Source organism: Pelophylax lessonae (assembly GCF_965119305.1).
Source record: "Pelophylax lessonae genome assembly, chromosome: 1".
NCBI classification, from domain to species: Eukaryota; Metazoa; Chordata; class Amphibia; order Anura; family Ranidae; genus Pelophylax; species Pelophylax lessonae.
In genome coordinates this window covers 47,278,266-47,299,583 of record NC_138768.1, presented here as the reverse complement: position 1 = coordinate 47,299,583, position 21,318 = coordinate 47,278,266, and the positions used below count along the sequence as shown (strand labels likewise).

At 44.0% G+C, this 21,318-nt stretch overlaps 1 protein-coding gene across 2 annotated transcripts; it reads right to left on the bottom strand.

Moving 5' to 3' along the window:
* Window positions 1–356: 356 nt before the first annotated feature.
* Window positions 357–20,161, bottom strand: SIGLEC15 (sialic acid binding Ig like lectin 15). 2 transcript variants are annotated; one of them, XM_082274539.1, is made up of 5 exons: window positions 20,105–20,161; window positions 14,871–15,254; window positions 13,089–13,457; window positions 3,436–3,466; window positions 357–601 (listed from the first exon to the last, which is right to left on the bottom strand). In XM_082274539.1, the coding sequence occupies exons 1-5, from the start codon at window positions 20,154–20,156 to the stop codon at window positions 553–555; spliced, it is 885 nt and encodes a 294-aa protein (XP_082130665.1). In that variant the 5' UTR covers window positions 20,157–20,161; the 3' UTR covers window positions 357–552. The 2 variants fall into 2 exon arrangements, with proteins under 2 accessions (XP_082130665.1, XP_082130664.1); XM_082274538.1 differs by lacking the exon at window positions 3,436–3,466.
* Window positions 20,162–21,318: the final 1,157 nt, after the last annotated feature.

The following is a 21,318-nucleotide window of genomic DNA, read 5'->3' as shown; positions in this document are numbered from 1 at the left end:
CAGAATAACTATGTAGCTATATGTAAATCCCCAACAGGATACAGCCCCTGCTCTCGCTGAAAAAAAAAAAAAAAAAACGAATGGACACAGCCCCTGTTCTCTCTGAAAAAAAACCCCTAACGGGACACAGCCCCTGCTCTCGCTGAAAAAAAACCCCTAACGGGACACAGCCCCTGCTCTCGCTGAAAAAAAAAAACCCCAGAGACACGGCACGGCCCCTGCTCTAGCCGTAACAAAAACCCCGACAGTACAAAACTCTTGCTCTATTGAAAGCGAGGGGTTTTAGCTTGAGGTGCACCTTAGTCACATTCCTTGGTCTACATAATAAGGAAAAAAGACAGAACTGCATGTAACATTCATAAAACCAGTATTTCCAAGTTTATTGTGAAGTTACGTTCAAAGATAGACCATTTCCAGGGACACACCTGGCCAAGTTGAATATGCCTCTGTAAATCTGGAACTGTTTTATAGCTAATTATCAGCCAAGAAGAGAAGAAATAGTAAAAGGCTGTAGATCTTCAGTAAGCTCGCTCTTCAGATGCAGATCGTCCTTTAGGGAGTTCTCTGAGTGTAGTTTTCATAGGTTGAATCCTGCGCCCTCCTAAAACAGAGACATACATACAGTCATGTAAATTCTGGTTCGTACTCAGTTATTGGCTGTATTCACAAATGTCTAATACAGATCAGCCTCTGCTGCAGCAGTCTGATTATTGGAAAAGAGGAGACTGATGAAATACTTCCTTCTGCCTGCAGCACACTGATGACATCACCTTCGCTGAGGCAACACCACTGGACTGAACCTCAATGACAAATGTAATATTCCCCTCGCACACGTTCAAGGTAACCAGCTGTTCAGTGATGCTGGGTGCTGTAATGACCATAGGTTGGAAACCGTGAATACTCAAAGTGAAGAAATGTCATCAGCAGACCAAGGATTCCTCAAAAGGGTCCAAAGCTTTATTCCATGGTCACATGATAAATATATAGCAATGTTTCGGAACCACGCAGGGCCCCTTGGTCAGTGCATGGCCCCGAAACATTGCTATATATTTATTATGTGACCATGGAATAAAGCTTTGGACCCTTTCGAAGAATCCTTGGTGTGTTGATGACATTTCTTCACTTTGAACCTCAAAGACTGTTCATAATTCTAAAAGCTGGAACTTTTTAGGTGACACTGGTTTTGTATATTGTGCCATGCCAGGAATTTATTCATGTAGACCTGTTAAAGCTCAGAGATTATAAGAAAATAATACATTTGCAGTAGGAATCGACTGATTATCGGCAAAGCCAATATGTCGAGGGCCGATATGCACTTTCCTCAATATATCAGAATCGGCCCCAGAGGTTACCGATATTACCAATATTTAGGGAAAGTGCTTGTACCGGAGTGATGCCTGCAGCTAGAGGCATCACCCGGTACCGGTGTCTATAGCCGATGGTCGGCTGTCTTGTAATGACAACCGATGCGGCTGAGAAGCCGCTCGGCTGTCATTACAAGGAGCGGGAGGGGACACCCACCCTCCTGCCGCCTTCCGCGGCTCGTCCGGGTCTCCCGCCCCACCGGTAGACCCGGGCAACCAGCCTGCATGGCCACCGAAGAGAAGACCCGATCAAAGCCGCATTCAGCTCTGATGAGGTCTCCATGTAAAAACCCGATAGTGATGTCATGACATCACTTCCGGGTACTGTCTGGCGCCAAATTAAAAAAAAATGACAGCATTCAAAACAGCTAAACTTGGCGTTTGGAATGCTTTTAAGTGCAGAGGAGGGGTTTGGGGTCTTTTAGACCCCCAGATCCCTCCACAAGAGTACCTATCAAAAAAAAAATAAAAATGTTTAATGTACGAAAATATTGGCCGATACCGATATGCGATGACCAAAATATCGGTATCGGCAATAAAAAAACTATATCAGTCGATCACTAATTTGCAGTAGTGTCTCCCCACACTACAATGCTTATAATGTCTAGGGGGAAGTATTACCCCCATTGCCTGCTCCAGCAGATTTGGTGCTGTCCTTCTTTTCCCAAAGCTCCGGGATGTGTGGGGGCCATCTCAGTCATCATGTACAATGCAGGACCATTAACCCTGCAATGTGTGTGGAGGTGATAAGTGTGCCACTGTAGCCGTGACTGCCCTAAAAAGGAGGCTGCAGGGACCAATTTGCACAGATAAAGGGAACACTATTACACCTGATTTCTGTACCCCTAGACATAACAAGCATTTAACCCTTTTCAGTGCAAGGGGCCCCTCTACAAGGGTATTTTTTTTCCAGCCCGGAGTTCAGCTTTACTTCAATACTTTCACGTTCTTTCAATACTTGGAAAGCTGATTTGTCAGTGATCCAGAAAACACTGAAGCCAGAGGCAGCCAGGCAACAAGCATTTTTAGCATTATTAGTGGACACAAACATAACAGAGAACCTGTGTGAATTAGCCCCTGTTAAATTGTTTACATATATATATATATATATATATATATATATATATATATATATATATATATATATATATATATTTTTTTAATGTTAGACATTTTTACAATTATTTTATTTTACAAATGTTTTAAAATTATGTATTTCATTGTTTACTTTTTTTTTTTACAATTTGTTATTTTTGGGAGGCAGTGAAAGGGGGGCACATAGGGAGGGGGGGATCAGAAGCAGGCAGAATAGGGAGGGGGGTCGGTGTCAGAGAGGCAATTACAGGTACGATGCCCTGTGTCATCTGTGTCTCTCCCCACAGCAGCTGAAAGATGACAGGAGAGGGAGAAACTGGCTTTCAGATGCTGCAGAGAGCCGCACAGGACTTCCTTCTGTAATTGCCCCTTTGCCCGACCGCACCGATTCCCCGTGTGTGCCCAGGCCCCCTACAGGAGGACTGGTGGTCTCCCCCTATCAGCGGCCCTGGTTCCGCCTGGTGGACTCCGCTTTGCTCAGCGGGGGATCGATCCGTGGAGCAGGCGGATGACAGGTCCCCGTCCGCTCTGTGTGCAGAGACGGAGCTGTCAGATCCCCGCTGTCCTCTATGGGGAGATCGGATGAGAACGGACCGCCTGTCCATTTTCATTTAATCCGATCCACCAGACGGATGGAAAATAGGGTTTCCATCCATCCAGATTTTACGGACAGGATCGGATCGGATGTCAGCGGGTGTCAGAGGAGATGTCATCCGCTGCCCCATAGGGATGCATGGAGCATCCGATCAGGTCCGCCTGAAAGACTGCCCAGCGGACCGCATCGGATCGCCCGTGTGAAAAGGGGCCTTATAGTTAAAGTGGACCCGTGCATTCTGAGAAAGGTAGCAGGATCTCCATAAAGCCCCCCCAAAAAAAAAAAAAAAGATATATTTACTTAGAATTTTACTTTAAAATTTCTACAACATTTCCCCATTTCTACAACAATTTAGATTCAACATAAAAATCTGCTACTTACTGAAAGGAGTCGGCGATAGATTTTGTTGTGTCTGCAACAAAAGAAAAACAAATGGAATCATTATACAAGAACGCTCGTTAGTGGATCAGATGTCTGCTGGAGAAAACTGATTTTTAAGTTAAAGAATTGCAATAAAAAGCAAGGTTTTTTTTTTTTGTCTTAAGGTAAAGTACTTAAAGCTCAATTGAACTTACAGTCTAAACAACTTCAGCCCCGGACGTTTTTTCCCCCTTAATGACCAGGACATATTTTGCGATTTGGCACCGCCTTATTTTAACAGACAATCGCGTGGCCGTGCGATGCTGTACCCAAATTAAATTTATGTCCTTTTTTCCCCCCACAAACAGAGCTTTCTTTTGGTGGTATTTGATCACCTCCGCAATTTTTATTTTATGCACTATAAACAAAAAAATAGCGACAATTTCGAAAAAGAAACAATATTTTTACTTTCTGCTATAAAACATTCCCAATAAAAAAATGTAAAAAAAAATCGAATTTCTTTATCAGTTTAGGTCAATATGTATTCTGCTACATGTTTTTGGTAAAAATGCCACAAGTGTATATTGATTGGTTTGCGCAAAAGTTTTAGCGTCTACAAACTATGGGATAGATTTATGGAAGTTTAATTTTTTTTTTTTACTAGTAATGGCGGCATTCAGGGATTTTTAGCAGGACTGTGACATCGCGGCGGACAAATCTGACACAAAGTGACACTTTTTGGGGACCAGTGACACCAATACAGTAATCAGTGCTAACAAATATGCACTGTCACTGTACTACTTAAACTGGCAGGGAAGGGTTTAACATCAGGGGTGATCAAAGGGTTGAATGTGTTCCCCGAGAGTGCTTTCTAACTGTGTGGGGGAGGTGATTTGATGGGGGAAAACAGAGATCTATGTTCCTGCTTAGCAGGACCACCAGATCTCCATCTTCCCCTCTGACAGATCTGTCTTGTTAACATAGACTGCTGTTCTGCCCCTCTTGGGAATGATCTGCATCGGGTTCGCAGGACCTGCTGATTGGCTCCCCCTGTGTCCAATCGCAGCATAATCGGTTTGCCAGCAGCGCACATGTGTGCCCCAGACCCGAAAAAAGAAAATGACATACAGGTACGTGATTTCACGCTGAAGGACCTCCCTGCCGCAGTTTATGTACGTGGGGCGGTCCTGAAGTGGTTTAATCTTCCTTTACCTTTCCTGGGAAATCCTTCTTCATTGTCTCACACGCTCCCCTCCCAGACATTGCATTCCATGGGGGGGGGGGGCTCTCATTAGCAGAGACAGTGCTGCCAATCCAGAAATTAGGACTAAGAGGGGCCAGGTGATTAAAGTATAACTAAAGGCAAAACTTTTTTTTAAGTTTCGCGTAGAGAGGGGATGGATTAGAACCCCTGTCAGTTTTTATTGCTGTCTGTGTCTCCATTTAGGAGATTCCCCCTCTCTATTTGTCCTGTTTATTATGATCATTAAAAGTGAACCTAAAAGAAAACCCCAACTTTTGGGTTGTCCCCAGAAAAGTAATAGAGGGGGAAATCTTTCAATGGGGACACTAGTTCTGGTGATCTGGGGGGGGGGTCCACATGAAATTCCCTTAACTTGCAGTGATTTCCTCTCACTTCCTGTTTGGCTCTGGGACAGGAAGTGAAGGGAAATCTCCACAATAAAACAGAGATGGCAAAAAAAAAAAAAAAAAAAAAAAAAAAGAAAATCTGACCAGGGTTATAACCCTCCCTTGCTCTATCCAAAATGGAAAAAAAACACGTTTTGACCATAGTTCTACTTTAACCACTTCCCCCTGGGTGGACGTCATATGACGTCGTAAACTTTGCGGGGGTATACCGGGATGATACCTCTAGCTAGAGGCATCATCCCGGTACCGTTGTTTGAAGCCGACGGTCGGCTTTCCGTCGGTACCGATCGATGCGGCTCGGGAGCCTTCCGCGGCTTTTACCGGGGCTCCCGTCCCACCGGGAGCCCCGAGCACCCAGCCGGCGCGTCCGCCGGCTGGATGGAGTCCCGATAAATGCCGGAAACGGCATCGATCGGGTCTCCGATGACGTAACCCAGAGGCGGCGTCCATGACGTCACTTCCGGGTTAGTGTGCTGCAAAACGGCGGCAAATATGAAAAACGGCTGTATGCAAAAACGCCGTTTTCGGCGTTTTGCCTACAGGGAAGTGTAGTGGAGGGGTCTAGGGTCTTTTAGACCCTCGATCCCTCCATAAAGAGTACCTGTCACTGCATATTGCTGTCACAAGGGATGTTTACATTGCTTGTGACAGCAATAAAATTGATCAGATTTTTTTTTTTTTTTTTTTAAAAACTGTAATAAAGTTAAAAAAATAAATTAAATAAATGGGAAAAAAAAATAAAAAATTTAGCCGCCCCGATCACCCGATCACCGAAAAACGTATACGGAAGTCGAGCCGCGAATGAAATCGCTGTTCAAACCACACATGTGAGGTATCGCCACGATCGCCAGAGCGTGAGCAATAATTAAAAAAAAAGAGCTACACTCTAACTCTAAACTGGTAACTGTTAAATAAATTTAAAATGTCGCCTATTGAGATCTCTATTGACCGTAGTTTGTCGCCATCCCACGGGGGGGGCGCAATTTTAAACCGTAACATGTTGGGTATCTATTTACTCGGCGTGACATCATCTTTCACAATATACAAAAAAATGGGCTAACTTTACTGTTTAGTATTTTTTAAATGCAGTGAAATTTAATTTTTCCCCAAAAAATGTCGTTTTAAAGACCGCTGCGCAAATACCGCGTGACAAAAAATATTGCAATGACCACCATTTTATTCTCCAGAGTCTTTGCTAAAAAATATACATATAATGTTTGGGGGGTCTAAGTAGTTTTCTAGGAAAAAATACTGGTTTTAACTTGTAAACAAAAAGTGTCCGAAATAGGGCTGGTGGGGAAGTGGTTAAGGACAAGCTACAGGCTTATAAATCAACAGGGCCGATGCTGACCGCTATGCGCCCTTCTACATCTTCTCCTCCCACTATAGTAAAAGCAGGCACAGCCTACATCAAGGGGGTGACTCCGCTCTGAATTCTGGAGCAGTGCAGCATCATTGCCACCTTATCACAGGAAGCTGCCTTATGTGGACTTTACTGGCAGGATCAACAGGGATTGGTAAGGCTTTGCAAATATTCGGCCGCCGAACCATCGGCCGATTGTCGGCTTGTTAGTATGATGCTTCCGACAGCCGACAGCGCATTTTCGGCCGAACAGAATCTGTCCTGCAGGCATTAAAATTTTTGTACGCCGACAACAGAGCGGCCGATTGTTCGCCAGTCAGTACAGATTTCGGCCGACAATCAGCAGATTTGCAAGACTGGGCATGCTCAGAGAAGAAAAAACACACGGAAAGTTAACCATCACATGACATCACTTCTGCAGTTGGTTGTTGTTGGCCGACAAAATTCGTGTGCAGTCTTTAGCACTTTTCAGCAGACAGGACAGCACCGGACAAAAGACGGCCGATCGTTCGGCCGACGATCGGTACGTGTTTACGGGGCTTAAGCGAAAACTTTCAGTTCAGTTGGGGGTTATAATTAGGTGCTGAAGCTATTTTTTTTTTTTTTTTTTTTATGGTGGTGGGGGGTAAGGGGGTGATAGTTCTTTAAATTACTCCAAGTGTTCTGCTAAAATGTTTTTTTTACCACTTGCCGACCGCCCGCGGCAGGCTTGCTCGGCTGCGCGAACTGCCGTACCTGTATGGCGGCTTGTGGGCACGCTCCTGGGGGGGGCACGGGCCTGCTCACATTCGGAAGCGGGGAAGCTGATCCATGGGGCCGGCAGCCGTGATCGCTCCCCGTGGAGAGAGAAGGACGATCAGTTGTTGTAAACACAGCTGACCGTTCTTCTCTCTGGAATGAACACAGAGCCCATGTGATCCTTCTATTTAGGATCACAGGTCTCTGTGTTGATTCCATAAGCCCATCCCCCATACAGTTAGTAAACACTCCCCTAGGCTCACATTTAACCCTTTGATCGCCCCTGGGTTAACCCCTTCCCTGCCAATGTCATTATTATAGTAACAGTGCATATTTTTAGCACTGATTTCTGTAATAATGTCACTGCCCCCCCCAAAAGTATCAAAAATGTCAGTTAGGGGTCCGATCTGTGTGCCGCAATGTCGCAGTCCCGCAAAAAATTGCTGATTGCCGCCGTTACTAGTAAAAAAATAAAAATGACAAATCTTTCTCCTAGTTTGTAGACGCAACAAAGTTTGTGCAAACCATTTAAAATACGCTTATTGGGATTTTTTTTTTACCAAAAATATGTAGCAGAAAACAAATTGGCCTAAAATGATGAAATAATTAGATTTTTAAATTTTTTTGGGGGGGAATGTTATATAGCAGAATGTGAAAAATATTTTTTTTTTTTTTTTTTCAGAACTGTCGCTCTTTTTTTGTTTATAGCTCAATAAAAATAAAAATCGCACAGGTTATCAAATACTTTACCACCAAAAGAAAGCTCTGTTTGTGGGGAAAAAAGGACATCAATTTTATTTGGGTACAACGTTGTAGGACAACGCATAAAGTAACGCAGTGCCGAATCGCAAAATATGGCCTGGTCATTAAAGAGGTAGTATACTCCGCTATTTGACTTTTACCTACAGGTAAGCCTATAATGCGGCCTATAATAAGGCTTACCTGTAGGTACAATTAATATCTCCTGAACCTGCATGGTTTAGGAGATATTCAACCTGCATGCAGACCTTCAGAGCTCCTAGTCGGATCTTGCCGGAGAGTGAAACTCCTGCGCGTACGTGCGGGAGTGACGTCATCACGGCTCCGGCTACTCACAGCGCCAGAGCCACCGAACCCGGAAGAGACGCAGAGGGAACATGTCAGCGTTGTCCAGACCACTGTGTCAGGGCTTCGCTTTAAGGTAAGTATTTCATAATGAGCTAGTATGCGATATACACTAGCTCATTATGCCTTTTGTCCTGCAGGGTTTTTTTTTTTTCAGGAGTATACAACCACTTTAAGGGGGGAAAATCTTCCGGTCCTTAAGTGGTTAATAGAAGGCCATAGTTATACTTTAAAACAGGGATTCCCAAAAACTACGGCCCTCCAGTTGTTCAGGAACTACAATTCCCATCATGCCTAGTCATGTCTGTGAATGTCAAAGTTTTACAATGCCTCATGGGATGTGTAGTTCCGCAACAGCTTGAGGGTCGTAGTTTGGGAATCTCTGCTTTAAAGTATACCATGCCTGAGATACACTGCGTACTGTACATGCTACGTATGATAGGAGTGCGACATTTTCAGGTTTCTCTCACAGTGATCACAGTACTCTTCCTGACGTTGCCCTCTTTTGCTTCTCTCTTAAAGTGTTACTAAACCCACAACAGTAAAATCAGTCTGTATATGCAGTGAAGCATGCTTGTTATACTCACTGTGGAACCTAAGGGGTTAATCCTGTACATTGTGTAAAAAGGCTGTTTGATCGTGTCTTCTCTGATCCTCCCCTTCTTCCACTGTCCCCAATCCAACTCCTGGTAGTACAGAGCCTTGGAGTCATTCTGCACATTTTTTTTTTTTTGCATGGTGCATGTGATCAGCACAGGGCCAATCAGCACTGTCCAGCCAAAAAGTCCCATGTCCTGCAGCCTCATAGGACAGTGAGAGTAGAATGAAAGCTCCTCCTACAAGCTTTAACCGGGCACTGATAAAAGTCACAAGACAGCTATATACTGCTGATGAGAAAAGGTATCTAGCAGTTTATATTTACTAAAATAATTGCATTCGCATGTTCTGTGTACTTTGGGAGATCACATATAGTGAGTGCAGGCTCCTGGGGAGACCAGATATAGTGAGTGCAGGCTCCTGGGGAGACCAGATATAGTGACTGCAGGCTCCTGGTGAGACCAGATATAGTGAATGCTGGCTCCTGGGGAGACCAGATATAGTGAATGCTGGCTCCTGGGGAGAGCAGATATAGTGACTGCAGGCTCCTGGGGAGAGCAGATATAGTGACTGCAGGCTCCTGGGGAGACCAGATATAGTGAGTGCAGGCTCCTGGGGAGACCAGATATAGTGAGTGCAGGCTCCTGGGGAGACCAGATATAGTGAGTGCAGGCTCCTGGGGAGAGCAGATATAGTGACTGCAGGCTCCTGGGGAGAGCAGATATAGTGACTGCAGGCTCCTGGGGAGACCAGATATAGTGAGTGCAGGCTCCTGGGGAGAGCAGATATAGTGACTGCAGTCTCCTGGGGAGAGCAGATATAGTGACTGCAGGCTCCAGGGGAGACCAGATATAGTGAATGCAGGCTCCTGGGGAGAGCAGATATAGTGAATGCAGGCTCCCGGGGAGAGCAGATATAGTGAGTGTATGGTCCTGGGGAGAGCAGATATAGTGAATGCAGGCTCCTGGGGAGACCAGATATAGTGAGTGCAGGCTCCTGGGGGGAGCAGATATAGTGACTGCAGGCTCCTGGGGAGACCAGATATAGTGAATGCAGGCTCCTGGGGAGACCAGATATAGTGAGTGCAGGCTCCTGGGGAGAGCAGATATAGAGACTGCAGGCTCCTGGGTTTAGTAACACTTCAAGAATAGTTGCTCAGGCATCATCCAGGGTCACCATCTACTCCCTGGACGGAGATGCACAGCATACGCAATTGTGTAAATCTTGGTGCAGTTCTTGGCTGAGTTCACAAATGTCTGACACAGACCAGTGCAGGTTGCAGCCACTTTCCTTGTAATTTGCAACAAAGTTACAATGCAATGTCTCAGGGGTTTGCGAACTACAGCCTGTGGGCCTCATCCGACCCTCCTACAAGATTTTATTCTGACCCACAGCTAGGATTAGTATCGTATGCTTAATTTGCAGAGATTGAAGATTCAACTCAGCAGAACCAAACCCCCGTACCCTGGCAGTCTTCAGCACAGGTTCCCCCCCACCTTCCCTACTGATTTGTTATCTTCCCTGTTGTTGGTTGCTAGGACGGCTAGGCACTACCTCCACCCACCTCCCAATTCCTGCCTGCCGCGCTGCTAAAGCCGGCCATAGCTGGATCGAAATACAGCCGGTTCAGCAGGAACTGCCCAAATTTTGATCCATCTATGGACAGGCTCGTTGTACTGAAGCGGATCTATCAACTTCAACCCATGGTTGAAGAAAAGAAAATTGCCTAATGTATGGCCAGCCTAAAGTCTCACTGTAAGCCCCTTTTATAGTCCACTTAAACCACTTATAGAAACATAGAAACATAGAATGTGTCGGCAGATAAGAACCATTTGGCCCATCTAGTCTGCCCAATATATCTGAATCCTATGAATAGTCCTTGGCCCTATCTTATATGAAGGATATCCTTATGCCTATCCCATGCATGCTTAAACTCCTTCACTGTATTTGCAGCTACCACTTCTGCAGGAAGGTTATTCCATGCATCCACTACTCTCTCAGTAAAGTAATACTTCCTCATATTACTTTTAAACCTTTGCCCCTCTAATTTAAAAAGGTGTCCTCTTGTGGTAGTTTTTCTTCTTTTAAATATGCTCTCCTCCTTTATCGAGTTGATTCCCTTTATGTATTTAAAAGTTTCTATCATATCCCCTCTGTCTCTTCTTTCTTCCAAGCTATACATGTTAAGGTCCTTTATCCTTTCCTGGTAAGTTTTTTCCTGCAATCCATGTACTAGTTTAGTAGCTCTTCTCTGAACTCTCTCTAGAGTATCTATATCCTTCTGGAGATATGGCCTCCAGTACTGCACACAATACTCCAAGTGAGGTCTCACCAGTGTTCTGTACAGCGGCATAAGCACTTCTCTCTTTCTACTGCTTATACCTCTCCCTATACATCCAAGCATTCTGCTGGCATTTTGTGCTGCTCTATTACATTGTCTTCCCACCTTTAAGTCTTCTGAAATAATTACTCCTAAATCCCTTTCCTCAGATACTGAGGTCAGGACTGTGTCAAATATTCTACATTCTGCCCTTGGGTTTTCACGCCCCAGGTGCATTATCTTGCACTTATCCACATTAAGTTTGAGTTGCCAGAGTTCTGACCATTCTTCTAGTTTTCCTAAATCCTTTTCCATTTGGCGTTTCCCTCCAGGAACATCAACCCTGTTACATATCTTTGTGTCATCAGCAAAAAGACAAACCTTACCATCGAGGCCTTTTGCAATATCACTTATGAAGATATTAAACAAAATTGGTCCCAGTACAGATCCCTGAGGTACCCCACTGGTAACATGACCTTGTTCTGAATGTTCTCCATTGACTACAACCCTCTGTTGTCTGTCACTCAGCCACTGCCTAATCCACTTGCCGACCGCTCACTGAGCTGGTACTGCGGCAAAGTGGCTCGTTATCGTCTGGCGATGTAGACCTACGTCACCAAACTCTCCCCTCGCTCTGCAGCGCGCGCGCGCGCCGCCGGAGGCTCGCACCCGCTGTATTCAGACACAGCGGGAGTCGGGCCAGGGGAGGAGAGGCGGTGATCACCACCGCTCTTCCCCGATCGTCGGGGATCGAGTGAGGAAATCCGCCCGCTTGTGTAAACAAAGCCGGTGGATCTCCTAAGTGACAGGCAGGGACAGATTACAGGATTCAGCATAGCTGAACCTGCGATCTGTGTCTGTGTCACACAGTCCCCTCCCCCCACACATGTCAGTAAGCATGAGGCATACATTTAACCCCTTGATCACCAATAAAGTTAACCCCTTTCCTGCCAGTGTCATTATTACAGTAACAGTGCATATTTATAGCACTGATTACTGTAGTAATGTCACTGGTACCCCCAAAAGTGTCAAAAATGTCAGTTAGGGGTCTGATCTGTCCACCGCAATGTCGCAGTCCCGCAAAAAAAATCGCAGATCGCCGCCAATACTAGTAAAAAAAAATAAACAATAAAAATGACAAATCTTTCCCGTAGTTAGTAAACGCGATAACTTTTGCGCAAACCAATCAAAATACGCTTATTGTGATTTTTTTACCAAAAATATGGAGCAGAAAACAAATTGGCCTAAAATGTTAAAAAATTTTGATTTATAAATTTTTTTGAGGGAATGTTATATATCAGAATGGAAAAAATATTGTTTTTTTTTTCAAAATTGTCGCTCTTTTTTTCAAAAATTATAAATCGCACAGGTGATCAAATACCACCAAAAGAAAGGAAAAATGACATAAATTTAATTTGGGTACAGCGTCGCACGACCGCGCAATTGTCCGTTAACGTAACGCAGTGCCGAATCGCAAAATATGGCCTGGTCAGGAATGGGGTAAAATCTTCCGGTCTTAAAGCGGTTAAAAATACGCTCATTGAGAATTTTTTTTGTCAAAGACATGTAGCTAAATACATTTTGGCCTAAATATATGACAAAAATTTAATATATTGGATATTTTTTAACTGTCAAAGTAGAAAGTGTCAATTTTTTCACAAAATTTTCGCTCTTTTTTTATTAATATCGCAAAAAATGAAAAGCACAGAGGTGATCAAATACCACCAAAAGAAAGCTCTGTTTGTGGGAAAAAAAAGGACGTAAATTTCGTTTGGGTTCGGCGTTGCATGACCGCGCAATTGTCAGTTAAATTTGAGCAGTGCCAAGTTGCAAAAAGTGGCCTGGATGTAAAGCAGGAAAATCCTCCGGTGGTAAAGTGGTTAACAAGACAGAGCTGCCTACCTTTGCTGTAGTAGCTAGCTGCAGCAAACATCAGGAGCAGCATCAGCAGTTTGGCTCCCAGGGCGGCCCATAGGGTCACATATGGAAAGTTGTTGGGTTGGGGCCTGAACTTGAAGAAGAACACCGAGCCCTCTGTTCTACCATGACTGTTGGTGGCCACACAGGTATACTTCCCATCCTGGTGCAGGTAATGAAGCTCTGTGATCGTCTGATGCTTCAAAGCGGAGCTGCTTGGAAGTATGTCCTGGTGATGGTTCTGAGGGTCGATCCAGAGCAAGGAGGGGGCCGGTTCTCCTTCCGCAATACAGACTGCATGGTATCCCCGCCTGTGGTCAAATCCCACTGAGATGTTGACGATCCTGGGAGGGGCTGAGAAGATATGCAGCGTATATTATAACCATCTGCCTAGTTGTTGCTTATATTTCTCTCTATTAGGGGTATACAGGAAACCTTGAAACAATCTCCTCCAGGCTTATCAAAGTAATGTAACGTAAGGGTCTACCTCAAATATTGATTCCGTTTGTAACTAGGACCTTGTTGACAAGGGGTGGGCAGCAGGAGCAGCTGCCCATGGTGCAGTGGTAGGGAGGGCACCTCTTCACCACATACAATCCCCAGATCAGTGGCTAGCAACCAGCAGGGTGCAGATTTATGTCTACTCTGACAGCTACTGATGTCACACATGCTCCAACCCCATCTGCCCGCAGCTGCCACAGATAAAATACCGGGCAAATGAAACTACCTTCTATTTGCTAGAAAGCAAGCAATTGGCCAAAAGGTGTGGCGAACACTCCAGGGCAACCATGGACAGCCAGTGCAAAGGGGGACTGAGAATGGGCACTGGGTGGTACACCCATTCTACTGCATGTATTAGCAGCACTCCGCTTCCTTGCCCTGGACACTGAACAAACCTGTCCTGGTACTGCTTGTACTACATTGTTGGTAGATCTGAAGGAGACAGTATAGCAGAGATGTATAGTAACGAAGTAGAACTACTTAAGTACTGTACTTAAGTACCGAAATGCGGTATCTGTACTTTCCTAGAGTAGAATTTTTTTCTCCTACTTCTACTTTTACTTCACTACATTTTTCGATGATTTCGATACTTCTACTCAAGTATTTTTTTTTTTGTGCTGCATAGTTACTCGTTACTTTTAAAAAAATGACCACTGCCAGAACAGTAGATGGCAGGTTGCATAAAGCTCAAAAAAATGTGTATAATGTCATTTGTAAATCAGCGCATACGGAAATAAAGGCTGTGTATAATAAAAGCTGCTATACCAAATCTTTCCAATAAAAAGAAAATATGAAACAAACAAATAAATGGTGCTACAGCGCTTAAAGTGCATCAAGAAACTACTAACAAACACAGGTTAATCATTTGAATAAATCATTTGAAATAATAAAAAAAAATATGATGTTCAAACTTTTGACTTCTTTCTTTAATAACTACATAACACAGTACTTGTACTTCTACTTTCAGTACTTGAGTACAAATTTTTTTTCAAAACTACTGGTACTTTTTACTTTTAGTACTTAAGTAGCAAATTTTTTGAAAAAACTACTTGCAATACTTAAGTAAAAAAAATGTTGAATACTTTAGTACTTCTACTTAAGTAACTTTTTCTGCGAGCACTTCCACTTCTACTCAAGTCACTTTTTGATCGAGCACTTGTACTTTTACTCAAGTAGAAATTTCGAGTACTTTATACAAGTCTGCAGTATAGTCAGATCATAGTGTGCATGTGACCAGCTTAAATATAATAGAAGCCCAGATCTTACCAGAGACATGCAACCAAGTCCCAGATTTGGTCTCGTATTTGTCATGTCGGTCACTAGACAGCTCCACCCGACAATAATACCTATTACTGTCCTCCCAAGTCAGGTTCCCTATGCTGATGGAGATATCGTTGTTTCGTGGGTTTCCGATTAGTCGGAATTTGTTCATGTGGTTCACGGTGGTTTTACACGGCTCGTTAATGTGGTCGCTGGAACACCTGAAGACCACCGTTCCATTGTACGGTTGTTTGACTCGCCAGATAATCGTTAGCCCAATGGGGTGGCTCTTGTGAGGGTGAGAAAACAAACATGGCAAGGAGGCTGCTTTACCGATCTCACCACTGACATCTCTCGATACTTGAAGAGACCAAGAGTTTCCAAATACTCCTGTAAGACATAATAAATAACACAAATGCAGTATGTAGTAAAAGGAAGGAGCGAACTTCCATATTTGGTGAGCTAACTTTGTGGAATAGATCCATAACATTGGTCATAGTAGATGTAAAGGTCCTCCACCCATTAATACAACACCGGTCCAGCCATTGCCTTCACCCGCAGTGTCCGCTGGTGCCAGAGCTTAGAGGGAGCAGTGACATCTCCCCCTCCATAATGTGAACGTGCTGGGGCCTAACTATTGTCCCCTAAGCTTAAGCGTCACGGGAGGAGGCCACAAATGCCCCATACTCTTCACCACTTGCCCACTGGGCATTTTTACCCCCTTCCTGCCCAGGCCAATTTTGAGCCGTTGCACTTTGAATGACAACTGCAAGATCATGCCACACTGTACTCAAATAAAATGTTTATAATTTTTTTCACACAAATAGGGCTTTCTTTTGGTGGTATTTCTTCACCACTGGGCTTTTCTTCTATTTTGCAAAAAAAAAAACTGATGTGCGCTGATGAGGCTGCACTGATGGGCACTTATGAGGTAGTACTGATGGGCTCTGATAGGTTGCACTGATAGGTGCAATTTGAAATGTAAGACCGCACTCAGGGTTTAGATGACAGCAATAATTTTCTTTATTCCTCGAAAAATATTCACAGACAGACAGTGTACAGGAACAGACGTGTCCAGTAGGTTGACGCGTTTCACGACACAAAACGTTGCTTACTCATAACAACACTTGTGGTTATGAGTAAGTGACGTTTTATGTCGTGAAACGCGTCAACCTACTGGACACGTCTGTTCCTGTACACTGTCTGTGAATATTTTTCGAGGAATAAAGAAAATTATTGCTTTCATCTAAACCCTGAGTGCGGTCTTACATTTCAAATTGCACGTTCCTGGATGGCGGATCTGACCAGCACTGGGTCCTGACACATGCACCTGAGCGGCTCTCTCCCCTTCATCTTCCATGCACTGATAGGTGGCACTGATGGGCTCTGATGAGGCTGCACTGATGGGCACTTATGAGGTGGCACTGATGGGCTCTGATGGGCTCTGATGAGGCTGCACTGATGGGCACTTATGAGATGGCACTGATGGGCTCTGATAGGTTGCACTGATAGGTGGCACTGATGGGCTCTGATGAGGCTGCACTGATAGGTGGCACTGATAGGCTCTGATGAGGCTGCACTGATGGGCTCTGATAGGCTGCACTGATAAGTGGCACTGATGGGCTCTGATAGGCTGTACTGAGAGGTGGCACTGATGAGGCTGGGGTTTTTTATATTTTGCTAAACGAAAAAAAAAAAGACCGAAAATTTTGAAAAAGAAAATTATTTTTCAAAGTTTGTTCTAAAATTTTGCAAACTGGTAATTTTTTTCCTTCACTGATGTGTGCTGATGAGGCTGCTCTGATGGGCTCTGATAGGTGGCACTGATAGACTCTGATGAGGCGGCTCTGGGGGCTACACTGATGAGGTGGCACTGATGGGCTCTGATAGGCTGCACTGAGAGGTGGCACTGATGGGCTCTGATAGGCTGCACTGATAGGCACTGATGTACTAACCTCAAGTATGCACATTCTACAGTATTAAACCCAAAATCAAACATTATATATATTATAATTCTTGGATGGGACGACTGCATTCGTTTTATTTTTTAGGCTTTCCTGCTTTTACTTAGTTAAGTTTATTAGAAGTTATTTTTTTATATGGGAGCTTTTAATAAACTTTGTTCAAATGGAGAGCACTATGTAGTATGCCTTTGTACTTGCATGAGGTTTGCAGAGCAGTAGGAGGAGCTCGCAGAGCCGGATGTCAGGAGAGGAGACCGTAGCAGGAGATTACAGGAGTGTCTATATATAAAGCTGATTGATCTCATCTGTGAGGTGAGTAGGTTTTCTAGCTGGTGGTGGTGGGCACTTTTTGGTGTCATTAAGTGCATGGGTGTCCGCAGAACTTTTTCCGTGGGAAGGGGCATCATTTTAAGGTCAGCCATGCTCCACCCCTTTTAAACAATGTCATGAAGGGGAGGGCCTTAGTCATTATCACATGAAGCGCAGGCATTCAAAGGTTAGAGAAACCTGATGCAAAAGCAAAGCTGACCCTCCAGCCCCCACTCGACAGCGGGTACTCTGATGCATGGGGCAGGTGGCTCCGATTGCCACCTGACACCCGCGATCGTTCCCCGCTGAGAGAGGATGGTCGGCTGTTGTAAACACAGCAGACCAGCATTGTTCTCTCTGGAATGATCACAGAGCGCCTGTGATCCTTCTATATAGGATCACATGTCTCTGTGATTATTTCACAAGCCCCGCCCCATACAATTAGAAACACGCCCCTAGGTACACATTTAACCCTTTGAATCACCCACAGGGTTAACCCTGCCAGTGTCATTATTATAGTAACAGTGCATATTTTTAGCATTGAATACTGTAGTAATGTCACTGGTGCCCCCAAAAGTGTCAGAAATGTCAGTTAGGAATCCGATCGGTCCACCGCAATGTCACAGTCCCGCAAAAAATCGCAGATCGCCGCCATTACTAGTAAAAAAAAAACAATAAAAATGACATAAATCTTTCCCCTAGTTTGTAGATGCGATAACTTTTACGCAAACCAATCAAAATACACTTATTGCAATTTTTTTTTTTTACCAAAAATATGTAGCAGAAAACAAATTGGCCTAAAATGTTAAACAATTTTGATTTTTTAATTTTTTTTTTTTTGGAATGTTCTAAAGAAGAATGTGAAAATTATAATTTTTATTTTTAGAATTGTCGCTCTATTTTTGTTTATAGCGCAAAAAAGAAAAACCGCACAGGTGATCAAATACCACCAAAAGAAATCTATATTTGTGGGGAAAAAAAGGACATCAATTTTATTTCGGTACAGTGTCGCACGACCGCGCAATTGTCCGTTAAAGTAACGCAGTGCCGAATCGCAAAAAATGGCCTGGTCATTAAGGGGGCAAATCCTTCCGGTCCAGAAGTGGTTAAAGGGGAAGTTGAGATTGCCCCCCCCTATGCTGAATCCCATGATTAAGTGATTGAAGAACCCTGCAGAGGATCACTCTTTTTATTGCATTTTTTTTTTTTTTTACACATGGACTTTGTTTTTTTGAGGGGGAGTTTTAAGGACTTTTAACCACTTAAGCCCCGGAAGATTTTACCCCCTTCCTGACCAGGGGGTATTTTGCAATTCGACACTGCGTGACTTTAACGGACAATTGCGCGGTCGTGCGACGCCGTACCTAAACGAATTTGACGTCCTTTTTTTCCCCACAAACACAGCTTTCTTTTGGTGGTATTTGATCACCTGTGCGATATTTTGATCATGCGCTATAAACAAAAAAAGAGCGTCAATTTTGCAAAAATAACAATATTTTTCACATTTTTTTATATGAAATTCCCAAAAAAAATGTAAAAATCAAAATTTTTTAACATTTTCGGCCAATTTGTTTTATGCTACATATGTTTGGTAAAAAAAATTGCAAAAAGCGTATTATGATTGGTTTGCGCAAAAGTTATCGCGTTTACTAACAAAGGAAAAGATTTTTGTCATTTTTTTTTTTTTGTTTAATGCGTAATGGCGGCGATCTGCAATTTTTTTTTTTTTTGCGGGACTGCGACATTGGGGCGGACAGATCGGACCCTTCACTGACATTTTTGACACTTTTGGGGGTACCAGTGACATTACTGCAGTAATCAGTGCTATACATATGCACTGTTACTGTAAAATGACACTGGTAGTGAAGGGGTTAACTTTTTTTGAGAGGGAGGGGCTGTGTGTCCCTAGGGGCGTGACTCTAACTGTGATTGGCTGTGGCTTGATGTGTAGGAACAATGATCAACAGTCCTACATAGTAGAATCGTATGATCGTTGTTCCTACACAGGGGAGAATGACAGCCGCCTGCCTTTCTCCCGCTGTCACGGACATCGGGTCCGCCGCTCACCACCGCGCGGGGGGGGGGGGGGGGCCGTGACCGCGCGGGAGCGCGCCTCTGGCTGCGTGCGCTCGCTCCCCAGAGCCTCACAGGCTAGTGACGTACCGGTACGTGGTTAAGTAAGGACTTTGATTGAAGACGCACAATTTTTTTTTTTTTATTATATTTTTATTCTATAACTTTTTACTGTGTTTTTTGTTTGCGCTGCACTGTAAGAATATGTTTGTTATGTATGTTATATGTTTGCTGTAACTGATTATAAAGTGTGTGCTGGAGTTTGGCTAGTTAGTGGATTTAAATCTGCTAATACATTTAACACGCCCCCTCCATGTGAACAAAAGACTAAGGCAGGCCATAGACGATTCGAATTACGTACGATTTATCGTTCGATAAACGAAAGCGGCACTCGTGCACATCATCGAGTGTACCATCAATGTGAGCCGAAAATCGTACGACAAAACACTATTTTTTGTGCCTTTTAACCACATCTCTACTGGACACACTCCCTACTGTTCTGTGTTTTGTTAGGCGAAATCATACAACTCCCCCACTAATGATACGAAATTCGGCCGATTTTCGCAAAAAAACCCAACATGTTGGATATGTGAATTTTTGCTGTCGTATGAAAATCGAACGTTTTACATACCACACTAACGATACGAAAATCGTTCGATAACACTGGCATTTACGATTTTCGAACGAAATTCGAATCGTCTATGGCCTGCCTAAGAAAAGAAAACTAATGCAGCCACCACATCTAATTATTGGTAAGCTGTAAAATATTATATTTTTTGGTTTTGGGTTTAATACCGATTTAAGCTCATCGTTATTACTAATGACTTTTCGTTTTTTGTTTTTTTTTTTACATAAAAATATAAAAGGAGATGGCACCCAATCAGAGAGACTTACCACCACTTAGAGGGATGATGAGGAACGCGGGCAGGAATAGAACTGTCCTCATCTCGGGATTCTAGGCTGATTGTCCTCACCTAATAGTTTTGCTGTATATAACTGAAGTTAGAGAAAATCGGGAAGTTGCTCTGTAGCGAACACCCTGTGACTCTCAGAGCTGCTATTTTCAGGTTTGTCATCGGATTTTTCCAGCTTAGTCACATCGTTCTCATCATGGTGATCACAGTACAGGGACTCTATGCATTTATCTATGGCTACAGGAAAATAAGGAAGAAATTATACAATATATGAATGTCGCATTTTGTAACTAGAACCTTTAGGGCTCCGGTGCAAGAAACCATGAAGGGCCCCCCGGACCCCTGGCCGGGGGCCCTTACCTTTGGGTCTGGGGCTCTTCCCACTGATCCTGGGACCCTTTACTCTCATTGTGGGGCCCTTTATTACGGTCCCGCAGCGGGACCCTTTCAAAAGTTCTGCAGTGGGCCCCCTTCCTGCCATCTTGGGGCCTCCCCACGGTGGTGGAATGCCAGGGCCGGTTGCAAGTGTGACCTTTGTGATCCTGGAAGTTCACCCACTGGTGTCAGCAGTTTTTATTTTTTGGTATTTTAATTGTATTATTTTTTATTATTTTATTTTATTTATTTTTTTACAATGTCACTGACTATGACTCTGTCCATTCAGAAAAGGAAGGAGCTGGTAAACTTATATATTTACTGACCCCTTCCTGGTTCTCTTTTGTGACACATCCCCTGTAGCAGCCGGCAGGAGAGGGGAGGGAGCACAGTGGGGTGGGGGTGGGGAGGGAGCACAGAGGGGGGGCTCCCCTGTACACCTGGATAGGAGGGGCGGCGGGGGGCAGCATGTAGAGAAATCATTGTCCTCCTTTTTCCTCCTGTAGCTGCAGGTGATTTCACGATTGAAGTTTACAGGGAACTCAAGATTGGAATAGACACTTAGACAACCTGCCACTTATACCTGCTGATCATGATGAGGCATAGTTTTTATTAGGAGCCTATTTACATCTTTGCGTTGCGCATGTAGCATGTTTTATGTGTGTTTTGCCGCTATTCTTTTTCTATTTAAAGCGGAGTTCCACCCAAAATTGGAACTCACGCCTTTTTTGCTTCCCCCCCCCCCTCCGGTGCCACATTTGGCACCTTTCAGGGGGGAGGGGGAAACAGGTACCCGTTTTTGACAGGTACCCCTTCCCC